The 16,930-nt window shown below is 40.4% G+C and overlaps 1 protein-coding gene across 6 annotated transcripts in view; it reads right to left on the reverse strand.

Annotated features, from left to right (window-relative positions):
• Nucleotides 1-8,025: 8,025 nt before the first annotated feature.
• The window catches only part of GRIA4 (glutamate ionotropic receptor AMPA type subunit 4), a 294,599-nt gene continuing 285,694 nt past the window's right edge, over nt 8,026-16,930 (reverse strand). For 4 of the 6 annotated variants that reach the window (XM_034758860.1, XM_034758863.1, XM_034758861.1 and 1 more), the window contains exon 16: nt 8,180-9,302. In XM_034758860.1, coding sequence (XP_034614751.1) covers nt 9,138-9,302 — 165 coding nt within the window. In that variant the 3' untranslated portion in view covers nt 8,180-9,137. Of the gene's footprint in view, nt 9,303-15,481; nt 15,665-16,930 lie in introns of all 6 variants that reach the window. The other 2 variants (XM_034758862.1, XM_034758866.1) reach the window with 2 other exon arrangements.

Below are 16,930 nucleotides of genomic sequence, written 5' to 3' on the forward strand. Positions count from 1 at the left end.
CCAGCCGGGCACTTCCCCTCCCGGGCTCAGTTACACAGAGCCCCAGCCGCTGGAGGCTCTGTTTAAGAGCCGGGCTGCCCGAGAGCTACCGGCTTCGGGCAGCCCCGTGCCTGGAGACCCTGCGCCGCGGGAGCCCGGGAGGGGAAGTGCCCGGCTGGGGGCGCAGGGTCTGGAGGCATGGGGCTGCCCGAAGCCGGTAGCGCTCGGGCAGCCCGGCTCTTAAACAGAGGTTGATATTGCAGAAATTCACATTCCTAAGAAGTGCTAGGCACTGAGTACTCACGCAAACACATCCTAAGTTGGAATGGAAAGTCCCGCCATTCACTGAGCTGGTTCATTGTTATGGGCATACATGTACTAGTGGTCCAGTAGAGTCTGAGGGAGACTAGTATCATGCTTCGTTGACAATAAACCTGTCTGGGTGCCTTTGTACCTTAGCAGATCTTGTAGTCATTGGGCAGTTCACTTGAGGCCTGCTTTGCCAACTCTCTGCGCAGAGCTGGGACAGCATACAGGGAAAACACACACACACAGCTGAACATCTAACCACACTGGTGACTCACGACCTGGTAAGTAATCTGGTAAGTAAGGAACCCCCAAGCATAAAAATAAATAAATAAATAAATAAATAAAGAAAGAAAGAAAGAAAGAGCTTTATAAATAAAAAACTGGTCAAATACACCTCAATCTACTATATATAAACACTTAAATTGGCAATCAGCTAAAAACCACTGTCAGTTAAGTTAAACTTGTCTACTATGTAAAAGCAACTGTATTATTGCTGTATTACTATATTATTGCTATGTTATTGCTGTACATCATTTACAATGTGCATAATATCACTAAACTGTTTAACCAACACCAAATAAAAATCAACAATCAAATGGCATCTAACAACATAAAGGCAAAAAATTCAAAAACAAATTGGTAAAAAAATTAAGTTACACAGTAACTACAAATTGGGTAAACAAATTTGCCGGTAGTACCAGTCACATTCTGGGATCAGTGACACTGCATCCTAAGTAAGGCATATGTTATTCAAAACCATCTTGTTCGGTGTCTGGATACGCATAATAAATCCTGACACAGTAATATTTAATAAATTGGTTACTGTCCATTCAGTAGGTTTTCTAAAAAACAGCATCCATAAAAAGCAACTAAATCTGTGTCAGCTACTGGTGTATCACAGAGCAATGCAACCAATGGAACAAAAAAGCTCGCCGTTCCTGTTTCCTGCCCAGTAAAGTTTACCAAAGGGTAACAACCAGCAGTAAGGGTAACCTTTAGCATAAATGGACAGTACTGTGTAGTAATTATCGTAATTACAAGACAGTTATATATAAAGGCCTCATTGTAATGTCACTACTTCAAAATTCTGTTTACTTCTCATATACATAGCGCTCTGGGACACACTGTAATAATGCCTATCCCAGTATTTCAAAACACTCAGCCTACTACCAATAATAATACAGGAGGTAACTGTAATTGCCCTAATAGGAATGTGTTGCTGTCTGCAATACCACAAGGGCCAAACTACACCACCCAGACTGGAAAAGAATTGTTATGCTTGAATATAAAGTGCTGTCATGTGTACACATACATACTATGCATACATATCCATATGTAACATATAAATATATACACCATATCCATATTATCCATAAATGTTAATTATCTAAAAGTGCCCCCAAAGCTCAATCATAAAACTACATTCCTCAGACATGATCCCGGGCCTAACATTCCCAGGCCCACCATAAAAAAATTAAACACAATTAAAAAATAAAATCTGTCCATCAGTCGTACAAAAAATGTGCAAACTAAGGGACAAATGAGGCATGAAGGTGTGAATGGTAAAATAACCACATAACAGTGTTTAGCCCACTGGGTCATCTTCAGTCCATGCATTATGCTTTTCTGGGATGATGGGTAAACACCTCCACATAAAAAGACAAAAAGTGGGGGAATGTATTAGGAAGAGAGCCTGAGACATAAGCCCTTGTATCAGAGGCCTGGTATGAGGCCTGGGCTAAAGTAGTGCTCAAAACTTTGCTGATATAAAGCAAAATCAGGCTGTGAGCTAGACACAGTTCCTGCTCACAGAATCTGGCAAGAACAAGGCTGATATTTCAGAAATACACATTCTTAAGAAGTGCTAGGCACTGAGTACTCACACAAACATATCTCGATATCAAGCGGTACCAGAACATCCCAATATCAAAGACGGTACAAAAATATCCCCCAAGAATAACAGGAACACACTGACCCTTCTAAAAGATAAGGTCAGAATGACAGTACATAATAAAGCAACAGAGAGTCCTGCGGCACCTTTAAGACTAACATGTATTGGAGCATAAGCTTTCGTGGGTGAATGCCCACTTCGTAGGATGCATGTAATGGAAATTTCCAGGGGCAGGTATAAATATGCTGGCAAGAATCAGTCTGGAGATAACGAGGTTAGTTCAATCAGGGAGGGTGAGGTCCTCTGCTAGCAGTTGAAGTGTGAACACCAAGGGAGGAGAAACTGTTTCTGTAGTTGGCTAGCCATTCACAGTCTTTGTTTAATCCTGTTGCTTTTTACAGATCCAGACTAACACGGCTATCCCTCTGATACAGTACATAATAAAGATGCTTTAACTGAACCAACAAGTACAAGGTGATGGGTGATAATTAGCCACATCAGGGGGCAGTAACTAACTATGTCAGAGGGGCAGTATATAGCTCGTTTTTATCAGGGTATAAAGATGTATCTCAGAGGAAGTGTCTTTGTCTAGCAAAGGAAGGAACAGACAGTCCCGCCATTCACTGAGCTGGTCCATTGTTACGGGCACACATGTACTAGTGGTCCAGTAGAATCTGCGGGATACTAGTACCATGCTTCGTTGACAATAAACCTGGCTGGGTGCCTTCATACCTTAACAGATCTTGTGGTCATTGGGCAGTTTGCTTGAGGTCAGCACATGGGGAGAACACACACACGTTGCTGAACATTTAACCACACCTATCATTCTGCAGATTAATGCTCTGTCACTGGGAGACACTATGAATAATCTCAGGCTACTTCTGAGCCTTTTTTACAAGTAATATTGTTTGGAAACAAGGAATGGTGGAATTACAGCATTAAAGAGACAGACAGCATCTACCAACTTTGCAATCTGTGATTGGTACTACTGGAAACAGCCATCTTTACAAGACACCATTTGATAATAAAGATCAACCCACATGACAGCAAGTATGGATGATCCAAGAAAAAGGAGTTAATATATTTTATAGCATGTCAGAATTCATATCTTCTGATCTCTCGTGAGCATTGCTTAATAGTCTACTTTTTCATTATTTATCATTCCAAAAGTGGACAGAGAAACCTTCCCAATGGGGTAATGTTTTTCCCCTCAAACCTATCCTTACCCATATTAATAAGATAATGTAATGTGAGAGAGGCAGATTGATGAGTTGAGATTGTTTTGATGATGCACTGGATGCTGATAAATTTTCTCCTGTCTATATGGTTTAGGTATCCACACTTGGAACTCCCAACCTTTTTTTTTTTTATTGTCCAATTACTAACATTTTCTGAAAGGCCTTTGAGAAGGTGATGGCTTCCTCTGCAGTTAACCTGACTCAGATTCTTTGAAATTTTTTTTCCTTTCCACAGTACAATGTAGTGTGGGGGAAGGGGGAAGATGCCGCATTTCTTGCCAATCAACACTGCCACGGAATGAACTAATCCTGTGCCATTTGATTGTGTAGCCTTTGAATGGGTGCCACTGAATGTCACTGACATTGTCTATTACATTAAGAGCTGAATTCTGCTCTGACATTGGATAACATGGAGCAGCCCTCAAGGTCACTGAATCCAGTATGTCTATACTCAAAAAGAACAGGAGTACTTGTGGCACCTTAGAGACTAACAAATTTAAGGTGCCACAAGTACTCCTGTTCTTTTTGCGGATACAGACTAACACAGCTGCTACTCTGAAATATGTCTATACTGCAATCACAGGGAGTATTGCAGCTCAAGGTGATGTATCCAAGCTAACTTTAGTCTAGTTAGTTTGACTACTGGAGCGGTGACTCTGCGGCAGGGTGAGCTTCAGAGCAGGCTGTATAACCCGAAACCTTGTGTAATTATTTGTAGCCTGTGCTGAAGTGAGCCCTGCCTTCGCTTCATTGCTCCAAGGCCCAACCTAGTGAGATAAAGCTAGCTCGGGTATGTCTACACCCCATGGCTGTAGCATAGACATATTCTTAGGCTACATCTATAGCTGGAGCTGGGTGTGTGATTCGCAGCTTGAGCAGACATACTCACGCTAGCTTTGATCAAACTAGCATGCTAAAAATAGTAGTGTAGCTACAGTGCCCTGGGCAGTGGTGAGCAGCAGCCTGGGCTACCCACCCTGAGTATGTATCCTCATGGTCCAGGCGGGTTCATACTCGGGGCAGCTAGCCCATGCTGCCACTTGCCACTGCCCATGTTACCGTGGCTATCCTACTATTTTTAGCATGCTCGCTTGATCAGAGCGAGTGTGAGTATGTCTACTTGAGCTGAGAATCACACCCCCCAGCTCCAAGTGGAGATGTAGCCTAATAGCAGGAACTCTTTGGACCCCTTTATGTAAGACTGTGTTCAGGACTTAGGGCCAAATCCTACTCTGCATTCAGACAGCTCAACTGAAGCAAATGGGAATTTTGTGTTCATATATAAGGGCAGAATGCTAATCTTAGTGTTGAATAATACTGGCCAGTATGCAACTGCCAGTATGCAACGGGGGCCAAATTGAATGGAGGTGTAAGGTACATGACAGGTATAAGTGGCTTGGAAAGTGGGTAAATGTGGTAAAGTAGTGTACAGTAGATGAAGTGAAAATATTTTCTTTTGCCTTTTTCCTAGTTGGTAAGATTTTCTGGTTTGAGCAAATATTCCCTATACTTACTAAATGGGAAATATTAGAACTAGTAGTAACTAACCTACTAGTAAAAAGGTAAACAAAATCTTTTTAACTACACCCACTGTAATTTGATCTGATATGACATTCACTGGGTGTGTAAAATGAATGCAATATGCCAAGGAGACAGAGTAAGGTGTAGGAGGAATAAGAATGAACAGGAAGGTGTCTGATGATAAGGTGTAGGTGGAGATGGGAGATGGAAGCCATTTTGTCTTAAAGACTCTTTATAGTTCACCAGTTGATAAAATGTTAAACACGGCTTGTCTTGTGTTAGTTACCATGACTCCTCAAGAGCAGAGAAAGGCATAACAGGAACCAATGACTGCAAGTTAAAGACAGACAAATTCAAATTAGACATAAGGCCCATATTTTTAACAGTGAGGGGGATTAGCCAGTGGAACAAACTACCAAGAGAAGTGGTGGTTTCTCCATCTCTTGAAGTCTTCACACGAAGACTGGGTGCCTTTCTGAAAGATATGCTTTAGTCAGCTACAAGGTATTAGGTTCAATACAGGAGTAACAGGGTGAAATTTTATGATCTCTGTTATACAGGAGATCAGACTAGATGATCTAGTCTGGCCTTTTGGCCTTAAATTCTATGAAAACATGAAATTGTAGACACAAACCGTGGGACGTTATGCTCAGCAATGGTTGCACACAGAGCACATTTCATATTGAAATCATTGAGTGGCAGAAATCACAAACCCTCAGTGCCATTTTTACAATTTCACTTTTCAGACTGCAACCACGCTCTAGTAAAAGCAACTAAAAAAAAAAAAATTAATGGACCAGCTCCTCACACTCAGCTAAGCACAATGCAAAGGGTAGCTAGAGGAGAGGCAGAAACAGCCCCAGCCAGCCAAGGACTGGGAGATCAGTTAGTGGCTTTGAGCCACCTTTCCCCTGACTCTCAGATGTGCTGAGTGTAATCTCGGGTCTGCTGACTGTCTGGCGGAGTGTCTTTAGCTTTCTGGTCTTCTTTAGGGTTGGAAAAAAAACCCTCAAATGAAGATATTGCAAAAAAATTAACATTTCTGAGTTTATCCGTTTTGGATGCAATTTCAAATATAAATTTATTAGTAACAGAATTAGCTTTTTTTACATTCTAGGGTATTGAATAGATATTGTGCCTTTTAAATATAACTGTCATTTAAAATAGTTTTTATTGCGGTGGTAGACTTCCCTTTCGGATACGTAAATTTTGTACAAATATGCCATTTTGGCCTTAATTGCGTCCTAGAATTGGTCTTAACCCTATTCTGAAGGCTGGGTACTGCACCTGAGTGAAATAAGGAGTGGGACAACATATTTGCAAGGGCTTAGACTTTATTAAGTGACTCCGGAATAACAGTGAAGGGGAAAACTAGAGGACAGTATCTGAAGTGATATTCAATTCTGGACCAGGCATGGTTAGAGCAAATATGTAAACAAACATGATCTTGTGAATGAAATAAACAGCATCTTTCACATTCAATCTCGCAAAACAACACTCTTTGTTCCCATAATCTCCTGTCTGCTCAAAGGGCAAGGAAGGCTCTTTTAAAATATGGAAAGTTCTTGTTTGCTCAGTTCAGTTCTACATAAAATAAAATAGTAAGTACAAGCACTGCAATATTTGACATTTTTATGGTGCTTTTTCCCAAAGATCTCAACATGCTTTACACTCATTACTTAGACCCTGGGGTAGTATTATCTCCATCTTAAAGGTGGACAAACTGAGAAGTGGAGCCAAAATCTTCAGAAGTGTGCACTAATATTTTGTACCTCACTTCTTGGCCACAGGAGTGGATTTACCATGAAACAAACTGTGCAGTGGCATGGGGCTCCCAGCGACAGGGTGGCCCCCAAAATGCAGGACAAATATCTGACAATCTGCCCCCAAGTCCCAGCTGGCGGCTCAGCAGGGCTCAGGCAGGCAGGCTGACTGCGTGCTGTGGCCGGTGCCAACATGCCGCTCCCGGAAGCGTCCGGCATGTCCCTGCAGCCCCTGGTGTGTGTGTGTGTGTGTGTGTCTCTGCGTGCTGCCCCCGCCCCAAGCACTGACTCTGCAGGTCCCATTGGCCAGGAACTGTCCCGCCTAGGAGCCACTGCTGGAGGGGTGTGTGTGCTGGTCGCTTTGAGAGACGCGCCACCCGAGGTAAGCGCTACCTCCTGCCCCCTCCCACACCCCAACCCTCTGCCCCAGTCCAGAGCCCACCCCCCACCAGCCCTCCTGCACCCCAGCCTCCTGCCCCAATCAAGGTACCGCACTTATTTTCATTTACTTCCCATTACTTATAATATAGGAGGAGGATGAAGAAAAAAAGAATGAAAATTGGGCGGGGGAGGGGGAAGAAAATAGGAGAGAATGTTCTTTTTCTTGGCTGGGTCCGAAGGGAGACGGGGGGGCAAAAATGAAGCTGTGCAAGGGCCCAACTAACTCTAAATCTGCCACTGCTTGGATAACTGTATGTCAGGCACTAGGTGTCACTAAAAAAACAAAAACAGACATTAGCAGCTATGCCTTTGGGGACCCAATGACAATGTAACTTGCACAGATTGTACTCTGGTGTACTGTTGTTCACTGATCTCAGTAAAATTGCTTTTGATTTAGGGACTGATCCAATGCCCAGCGCAGTCATTGGGATCCCTTCCATTGGATTTAATCAGCGTTGAATCAGCTCCTTTCACCAGTAGGAAAGAAGAATCTGGTCTCATGGGCAGGCCAGTAGTTTGCTTTCATTGCATTGGTGCCTGCTGGGCTTTCAATGGAGTTTTATTGACAGAGGGTAATTTTATATTCTATTGTTTGAAGAACATCCAATTTATGATTTTCAGTAAAAAATTGTTTAGGGGTCCAATCTACAGAGCAGGCACCAGGGTTTCAATTCTAACCGTTTTGATCAACTACTGTAGCAGATTGCTCCCACCATCTTTTTTACTCCACAGCATCTCAAATGTATTTATTAAGCAGACAACAAATCCTGGCACTGAAACACTCCACTAGCATACCAGAAATGAAAGCTCTAATGAGCAGTAATAACAACAACAATAATAATAATAATATTTTGGCACTTTTATGGTGCCAAGGATCCAAGGATCTCAAAGCCCTTCACAAATATGCAAGTAATAAGAACCTAGATTGTATCTCATATGGTCCTGAATTTCACAGCAGAAATCAATCACAATGTAGTCATTCTTTATGCTGTTTCAGATGGCAATCCTAACGATCAGAAAACAACTCAAGCTCTGTCAATAATATAAGAACGTTTGTTGTTTTATTCTTTTTGGTGGGTACAAAAACCACAGTTTTTTTACACAGAACAAGATTATAAATAATATTTGTAACATGAGTGACCCGTAGTCTCTTTTGATTCTACACTGCAGACTGATGATGTACTCTAAACATTTTTTTGTTTTTCTTAGTTAGACAGATGCAAATCTGTGAAACACTGAATGATGTAACAGAATGAAGGTAACAGCGAACAAGAGGATGACCAAGAACTTTTGTAAAAAAAAGTCTCTGAATTTTGTTACAGTGATGGCATTTTATATCAATTATTGCAATGAATTGTTCCCTAAGATGGTTAGAAAAAAGAATTGTGTTGTCCTCTACCGAATTTACATCAGTTAAAAAGCAAGCATGTTTCAATATTCCTCTTTTTTCAAAGAAAATGTAAATAATTTCTTTATTTTTTCACAGGATTTACATATTTATTATTTTCTTATCACAGTTTAGTGATTCGTTTCCACAGCTGGATATTCTTCCATTGTATATATTGATGTTCTGGAGACACAGGTTAGCATGTTCATTGACTTCTATAGCTATTTTCCCCACTTTGTCAAGATAAAGACCAAAATGTTGTCCTTTCTGAGCATGTTCTTCACAGTTTGATGCGCTAATTGGCAAGTCTTATTAGTTTTAAGTCCACTCAAGTGAAATTTGTTGCTGTTAATATACCCATCCCAGCCCACCTCCCCCCAACAAAACTAAATTATGAATTTTCCTGATATAAAATCTGAGTTTGGGTTTCCGAGCTGAGCTCATGCACACTTTGTTGCTGATGATATCTGGCGCATTTGGACGTACTTTCCAATTCTCAGCCCAATTATTAGTTCATCAATGACACTCCCATGTCGTTATAGTCTGTGCTGTGTGCCCATCAGTCACCAACACAGTTTAATTAAGGCACTCAATTATTTTTTTGGTTTTTATGGTAGGTCCGATGCAATTACAGCCAATCCTGAACTTTGTCTAATTGCAGTTCCAGCGTGCACGGCCTTCGGGCAGTCGGGAGTTAATACACGGCCGTTTTCTCCTACACTCCCTGTGATGGATAATCTGGCTTTGTTTCTTATGGCTTCAGAAAAGGTCAGCTAGGATCCAGGAAAAAAGGAAAAGAGAAGAAAGTGTTACAATATTTCTGTTCCTCAATAAGCCGGGACACAACAAACACCAAAATATCAAGTTTTAGACATCTGCATTTTTTTTCATGTTTTTTTATATATATATATATAAAGTGCATTTAACTACACTGGGGAAAGAAAATAAATCAGACAAAAGATTCTGCTGTTAAAATTTTGTGAAAGACAAATTCTATAGGCAAAGTATAAAATCCCCATTTGCTCAACTGATTAATATAGGGGATACCTTAATCTAAAGTGCTTCACACTACACTGATATTCTGCAGCAATCCGAGAAATAATACTCTTTATAGCCGGGGCCTGGCAAGCACTTATTCACATGAATAAAATTACTTATGTGCAAAGGGTTTGCAGGATTAGACTCTAAACTCTGATTAGCAATAAACAACTAAAAATTATAAATAATAAAAATTTCTCATAAATTACTTTATAAATCTGGAAACTCTCATTTTGAAAAATTAATCCACTGTTCAAACCTAAAGAAATGTATGGCTTGTATTTGTAAAAATTTTTTTTTTTACTATTTTCAAATCACAGAGAGCTTTCCATAAATCTCATTTCCTAAACACTTGGCTATAAGCAGAGCTGATCAGAAATTTTCCATTGACTTTTTCTGACTGAAATTGCAGTTTCCAGAAAAGCAACATTTTCCACCGGAAAATTTCAATTTTGCCAACATTTTTAAAAAATTTCCTCCGGGAAAGTCAGAACAAAATATTGTGTGTGGGATCAGGTTGACCCAAACTGAAACATTTTGGTTTGTTGAAATTAATCAAATATTTTGTTTCAGGTCAGTATGACATTAATTTGTTCCCAGCTGAGCTGCCTGGGTGCCTCATGGGAATTGTAGTTTGGAGGCCTCATGCCCCCGTTTCTCCTCTATTGGTTAGGATCCCTGGCTGAATTACACTTCCCATGATATACTAGGGTCTCCCCTTCAATTGAACCAGCCTGGTGCACTGTGAGATTCCCATGACCTTGATGCATAATGGCAAATGTAGTTAACCCAGAGAGGAGAATGAAGGCAGGAGCCTTAGGGAAAATGGCACCCTGGGTGAACTTGTATTTTGTCCCCCCATTGCCCCTGGCCCCCATGGGCTCCCCAGGCTCCCCACCCCACCATTCGCCCTGACCCCTGCACTATGCCCCTTCACTCCTAATCCTGTACCCCCCTCCTGCGCTCACATAAAGGGAAACTGTCCTGGATGCACGGAGCAGCTGGCATTGCTGCTCGCTCCCCACTTGAACCGCTGTTTCTCCACACACCCCTAAGGGAGTTATAAGGGGGTGGGGTGCAAGGAGTGGCATTAGGGCTCCCTGCATCCAGGTCACTTTCTGCACCTGGGCTGTGTAAGGGGCAGGCAGGAGAGCAGCAGCTTCTGAAACTCACCTCACAGCACAGCACAGGTAGGGAAAGTAACATGGATGCACAGAATGCTTGGTGTTGCTCCTTGCTCCTCCCCTCACAACCTCCTAGGGGCGTGTGGAGGAAAGTTGGGTTGGGAGCAGTATCTGTGCATCACTGCTTCTCCTCCCCCCCACCCATGTTCCTCCACTGGGAGGAAGCAGGGAGAAATCTGGGCACTCCCCCACCAGTGCTCGCCTACCAGCCGGGAGCAGTTCCTGACACTACACTGGCACTGTACACCTCTGTGCTGCTGCACGGCACTCCTGGGCAGTCGCCCGGGTGGGCCATCCCTCAGGCTGGCCCTGGGCAGGAGGCACCCAAACTACAACAGTTCCAAACTAGTTTTGAAATATTGGAATTTTCCATGAGATGGAAATTCTAATTTTTGACCAGCTCTATCTATAACACAGACAAGTGACCCATGAAGTGTGGGGCAAAGATAAAATCCGAGACATACTGGAAAATTAGAGGAACAGAAGGGGGATACTCACATTGGAAAAATGGCTAAAACTGATTTTTACACAAAGGAAATGAACTGTGGTATTTTTCTGCATTTTATTTGCTATTATTGCTGATATGAGCTTTGTCCCACCTAACCCAGCTTCTCCTTCTGCCTGAGCCAGCAGTGAAGTTCTAAGCCTATGTTTGTGAAGTTATTATATATATATATATATATGTACATGAGAGGGAGAGGGAGAAAGAGAGAGATTGTCCAAGGACAATCTCCAATTGTACAACTACTACAGTGCCACCATAAAGAGCACAGAAGTAAAAGCACCATCCCCAATCAATTACCCTAACAAACCTATATAATGTAACACCCTTGTAGTCCACCTAACTCAGGAACGGACCTCAGCAAACGGAAGAGCATTATACCATTCCCTAAAGACCAAAAAGCTGGGCTGTGGTGAAGCCATTTTTAGGACAGTCAGTTACAGTGTCCAGCCTCTGAAAGAATAGTGGCTCCAGTCCCACAGCATTCAGATCCAGGGATAGTTAACAAGATAGCTTGGTCTATGACAGCTGTAGTATATACAGAGAGAAATGGTCTCTTAGGTACATGGGACCCCAGCTCATGCCTAGCTTTATGGAGTATCAACAACTAGAATTGCACCAAAAAGCATATAGGAAACTTGCAGCTTGCAGAGCAGTAGTATAATGTAAGGAGGTATAATTTAGCTCATAGTGCTAAATTAATGAGCTGTATATTCTGCACTAGTGGAAGCTTCTAGGTGGTCCTTTAAGGTAGCCCCAAGTAGAGTACATTACAGTAGTTCATTCTGGAAATGACAAAGACATGGAAAAATGGGGAGGTCCAGTCTAAAATAAAACATTCTCTAAGTCAATTGCAAGAAAAAACAACACTTTTTTTTCTTCATCACTTTCCACTGATGATATCTGGAATTTTTGGAGCTGGTAAGGTCCAAAATAAGCCCTAGATTTCAAATCTCTTTGACAAACAGAGTACATATTTCTCAAAAGAGCGAGCTGGCATAATTCTTGACAAGTCTTCCAGAAACATCTCCCTATCCACCAGAACCACCTCCACCTTGTTTGGATTGAACTTCAGCCAGTTTTCCAATCCATGACCCTACCATGGTCATGCAATAGGGAAGCACAGAGACTTAACAATCCAGGGATAAAGAAAAAAAGACATAAGGACCACCTTCATATTTTACATGTACAAATGATTTTGTGGCCCAAACCATCTCACTGTTTTTTCTAGCCCCTCACATACACTTTGAACAGGAAGGGTAACAAAATAGAACCTAGTGGATTCCTAGGCCCTTGGGGATGATGAACAATTTCCGAGATTGGAATGGAAGAACAAAGCTTCTGAAAAAAAGTGTCCTTTCCCACTAGAGACCAAAGATGGACCAACAACTCCTAATGGGAAACAGCTGAAATAGCTAATGAAATCAGTATGGTACGAGACATTTGTTCATCACCACGAGGAGACCATTGAGCAAGGAAACTAGTGCAGCTTCTGAATCATATCATAGTTAAAAACACAGGTACAGTGAAGGGCTAATCATCTCTTGATTGTGTTGTCACAAATTCAACATCATGGCTTGACTGCAGAATCAATTAGGAGGAGAAGTTGGGCTGGGAGGGAAGAAGCCCTGGTAATTATTGTAGCAAAAGTAGTAAGAAAAAAATATAAAAAACATGAACAGTAAATAAGAAGACTGCAGTTAAATCCTGAGACTGTGTGTCTGAAAGTCTCTCTTTAAGGTGTTGATCCTACAAGGTGGTGTGTCTCCTGTGAGATGCTGAGTGCGCTACTCCCATTGACTTAAATGGAAGTCGACAACATTCAGCATCTTGGAGCATTGGACCTTTAATATCGGGAGGATATTTTATTCCATTCAGGTTCTTACACAACCCTGACTATTAGTAGTATCTGGGCAATATGGTCATTTCCTTTCCAAAAATATTAAAGGCAAACTGTGCACCCCATTTTCTAATTTGGACATGAAACTGAAAATGGAAAGTGCAAAATCAATGCAATAAAGATGCTGCTAAAAGTTGCCTATGCCCGCTGTAGCATTTGGCCACTTGTATAATAAGTGATTAGATTAACCAAAAGTATGGGGTTGGGGGGAGAGAGAGAGAGAGAGAGAGGCACTTGAACCAGGATCCAGATCTTCAGGACATTCACAGGTTTTTTTTTTTTGTTTTTTTTTTTAATGGTGGGTCCCTAAACCACAGTTCCCTCCTTGTGCTGCCCCTGCAGTGGCACAGCAACATGTCGCCTCTTACTAATGGCTGTAACCCAGAGACACAATCTAGCCCTACATATTCAGACTCTCTGGCTCACAGCTAAGGTGGTGTAAGATCTTCCCCCTTTTTAATTAATATATTTTAGAACAGTCACAATTAGATATTTTATATTGGCTTAAAAACGGAAACGTCCTGGGTTTTCATGCAGGCATTTACCTCATATAACTTCCATGGAGGGTTTGTTTTTTAATATATTGGCAGACCATCATCCTAAAGTGATCTACTTACTTTTGGTTAAATGAGCACAGATGAGGTTCTGAAATGAATAGTGAACACATGTATGACTGCTCTCTCCGGGAGAGAATCTGAAATGTATGTAATCATAGTCATAGGCTGTAGGCTGCTAACACTTAACAGATATTCTCATTAGGAATGTGTAATTGGGGGATGGAATAATAATATTTTACCAAAGAGTTCAGTGATCTCAACTAGCCTCAATGGTCTTCTAGGTATAAACGTATTCTGTTTGAGAAATGTTTAAAATACATACGAACTTGATAAAAATTCTTAGGCAAGTATTATATTAAATATCCCGAGCAGAATAAGCTAGTTGAAAAATATTGAAACTATGAGGGTGTTTTTCATAGGGTTCAAAAAGTTTTTCATTTTTTGGGATTTAACATAGTTTTAAGCAGCTAAATATTATTGAAATCATTATCAAAAAGGTTAGCAAAATTAATTTATGTAAACCCAAGTTTTCAGTAAATGAGAAAATAAATGCTATTGTTTCAATAACAATTTCAATAAAAATTGATAAAAATGTTGCAAAAAAATTCTAAGAAATCTAAATACTTGGAAAAAATGGTGACCCATTCATTTTTGAAAAAAGAACATTTTTGAATAAGAAGAAATTTCTTTAAAAAAAATGTGGTGAGTTCTAATTCTGGTTTTGTTTGTTTAGGGGGAAAACAATGGAAAACAAGGATTTAAATAAATTCTACCACTGGAGTAGTGCATTATCCTGCCATATTGCACATGCTAAGTGACTTTTGGCAAGGTCAGTATTTGGGTGGGAGCTGGGATTTTTTAAGAATACATTTTGGGTGCATCCTGCTTTGTGAGTTTGATTAGGAATATGGTACCGGTGTGATTACTCCTGCATGGTGTACTGTTGTGTTAAGTAACAACAATACAGTTAATGGTGTGTAACTTCACCTATAAGTCCCTGAAATGAATTTTCATTATTCCCATTTTAAAATGAACTAACAATTGCATGTATTATTATATTAATTATTCATTGTTATTATTATTAATTATCATTATTATTATACATTGCTTACCTATTTGACATGCACACCCTTGTTCCCTGCAATAGCTTGAGAACATGTTCAGTGTTGGGCAAACCACTTGGGAATGCAGGGGTAAAAAGCTTTTCATCTGCATTTTGTCTAATTACATTCACAACATGGTTTTTTTTTAAACCTTTAGTTCTGGGAGTTGGCATTGAGCCTTGTACAGTGTTTGATGTTGGCATCTGGAAATCCTAACTCCTGGTGTCACAGGGTTAATGAACATTACCCTAAACAGTTGGGGTCACCTTGACATCTACTACTTAGCCTTCTGATCTAACAGCAGCTGTTAATGTTGGGCACAGTGGTTTTGCCACATTGAAGTAACCTGGACAGTCAAATCTAGGCTAGATTGTTATCAACATTTGGATTTGTATTAAAGGATTGATCTCCTTTCTGTGTTTATGGATTAATGTGCATGACTCACATTCTCACTAATGAGAGTTAGGTGCATAAATCACTTTTGTATCATTGGGAAACTAGGCCCCTGTTATGATTAAAATATAGCAAGGAAATGTCTGCGTGTATATAGAATAATAAATGGGAACACTAAGAAATCTACAAACAAATGTTATGCTTGGAAAAGTTTCCCAATCAATGTATGCCAAGCCCCCTCCCTCACCTTCTTGAAAACACCCCTGAAAACCCACCTATTCCTTGAAGCGTTCCAGCTATAATGACCATACACCATTCTGTGTTCATTCTGTGTTTGTTCTGTATTGTATTGTTCTGTATTGTACCGGCTGTGCCTTTAGACTGTAAGCTCCTCGGGACAGGGAACTGTTATTTGTTTGGCACACTTCACCTATTGTACAGCGCCGTGCGCTCCAGCGCTATATAAATAATAAATAAAAATAATAATAATTTTATCTACAATTCTTTCCTTTTAAATCTTTCTAGGTGGCAAAATAAAATTTAAATTCCAAATCTACTTCTCACACCCCTTTACTTAAATTTCATTCTCATCATAGTTCTATGATTCCAGAAGAATCTAGTTTAGAACATTTTGTCAAAATTGGAATAATCTGGTTTGCTAATGGAATGGGACTGAGAGTTCTAGACTGCAACAACTAGGAGGCAGCAATCCTACCTGCATATTAATTTATAAAGCATCTAGTATACCTTGGACACCATATAATAATAATAATATTAATATTAATAATATACAAGTTCCATTTGTTATTATATGCCATTTAAAAAGGATTTAGTGCTGATCTCAGGAGTAGTTAGATAGCCAGGTTCACACTGCAGAGACCAGCTCTTTCACTATATTAGTAAACCACCCACGCACACCTACGTTGTTGTGCTATATCATAATAGGCTAAACACCATTAACATTTCAGTCACTGAAATCACTACATTTACATCTAAAAGCTATTGCTCCTCAGCAGGATAAAGGGGTAGTCAGTCTTAGTCTGCTGAAAACTGATGTGAATCTCTAAACTCCATTAGCAATATTGGCATTATTTATAGTTATTGCAATGGGACAAGGCTTGACCCAAGGCAGGACTTACTAAACAAATGCTATGCTAAAATAGCATCCAATTCCATTCATCAAGGGAGAGGGGTGGAGGGTAGGGAAAAAAGATGAATCACATTTAGAATCATATCACAGTGCTTGCTCTCCCTAAAGCTTTGACTATGGCTTACTGAGGTGCTACCTAACCCAATCTTGATTATAATCCCTATAAAAATCTACATACAGGGCTAATAAATAGTAAATCAATAATAATAAAAGCCCTCAGAAAAGTAGGCCAGCGAAGTAACCCAAACAAGCTGCAGCTCCCTCTACAGAAAGACTCTATTTTTGCTTTAGTATCTAAAATGTCAAATAGCTGTAATGTCCCAACTGATACAAGTAAGACCAAACTGTTTTTTTTTAAAAAGAGAAGATATTCTTTACATATTAAAAAAGCATTTGCAATGCAGATGTCTATTAGCAACATAGAGTAGTATACTGTACATCTGCAGCCAAAAAAACGGAACCACTTTGCACTGAAGTTTTCCAAAATATAAAGCTCTGTTGAGAAGCAAGCATTACCACCACTGGACAGACAGGTCACGACACTGCATTACAAGATGCATCACCCACTCACTGT

This window comes from Trachemys scripta, chromosome 1, assembly GCF_013100865.1.
Source record: "Trachemys scripta elegans isolate TJP31775 chromosome 1, CAS_Tse_1.0, whole genome shotgun sequence".
Classification (NCBI taxonomy): Eukaryota; Metazoa; Chordata; order Testudines; family Emydidae; genus Trachemys; species Trachemys scripta.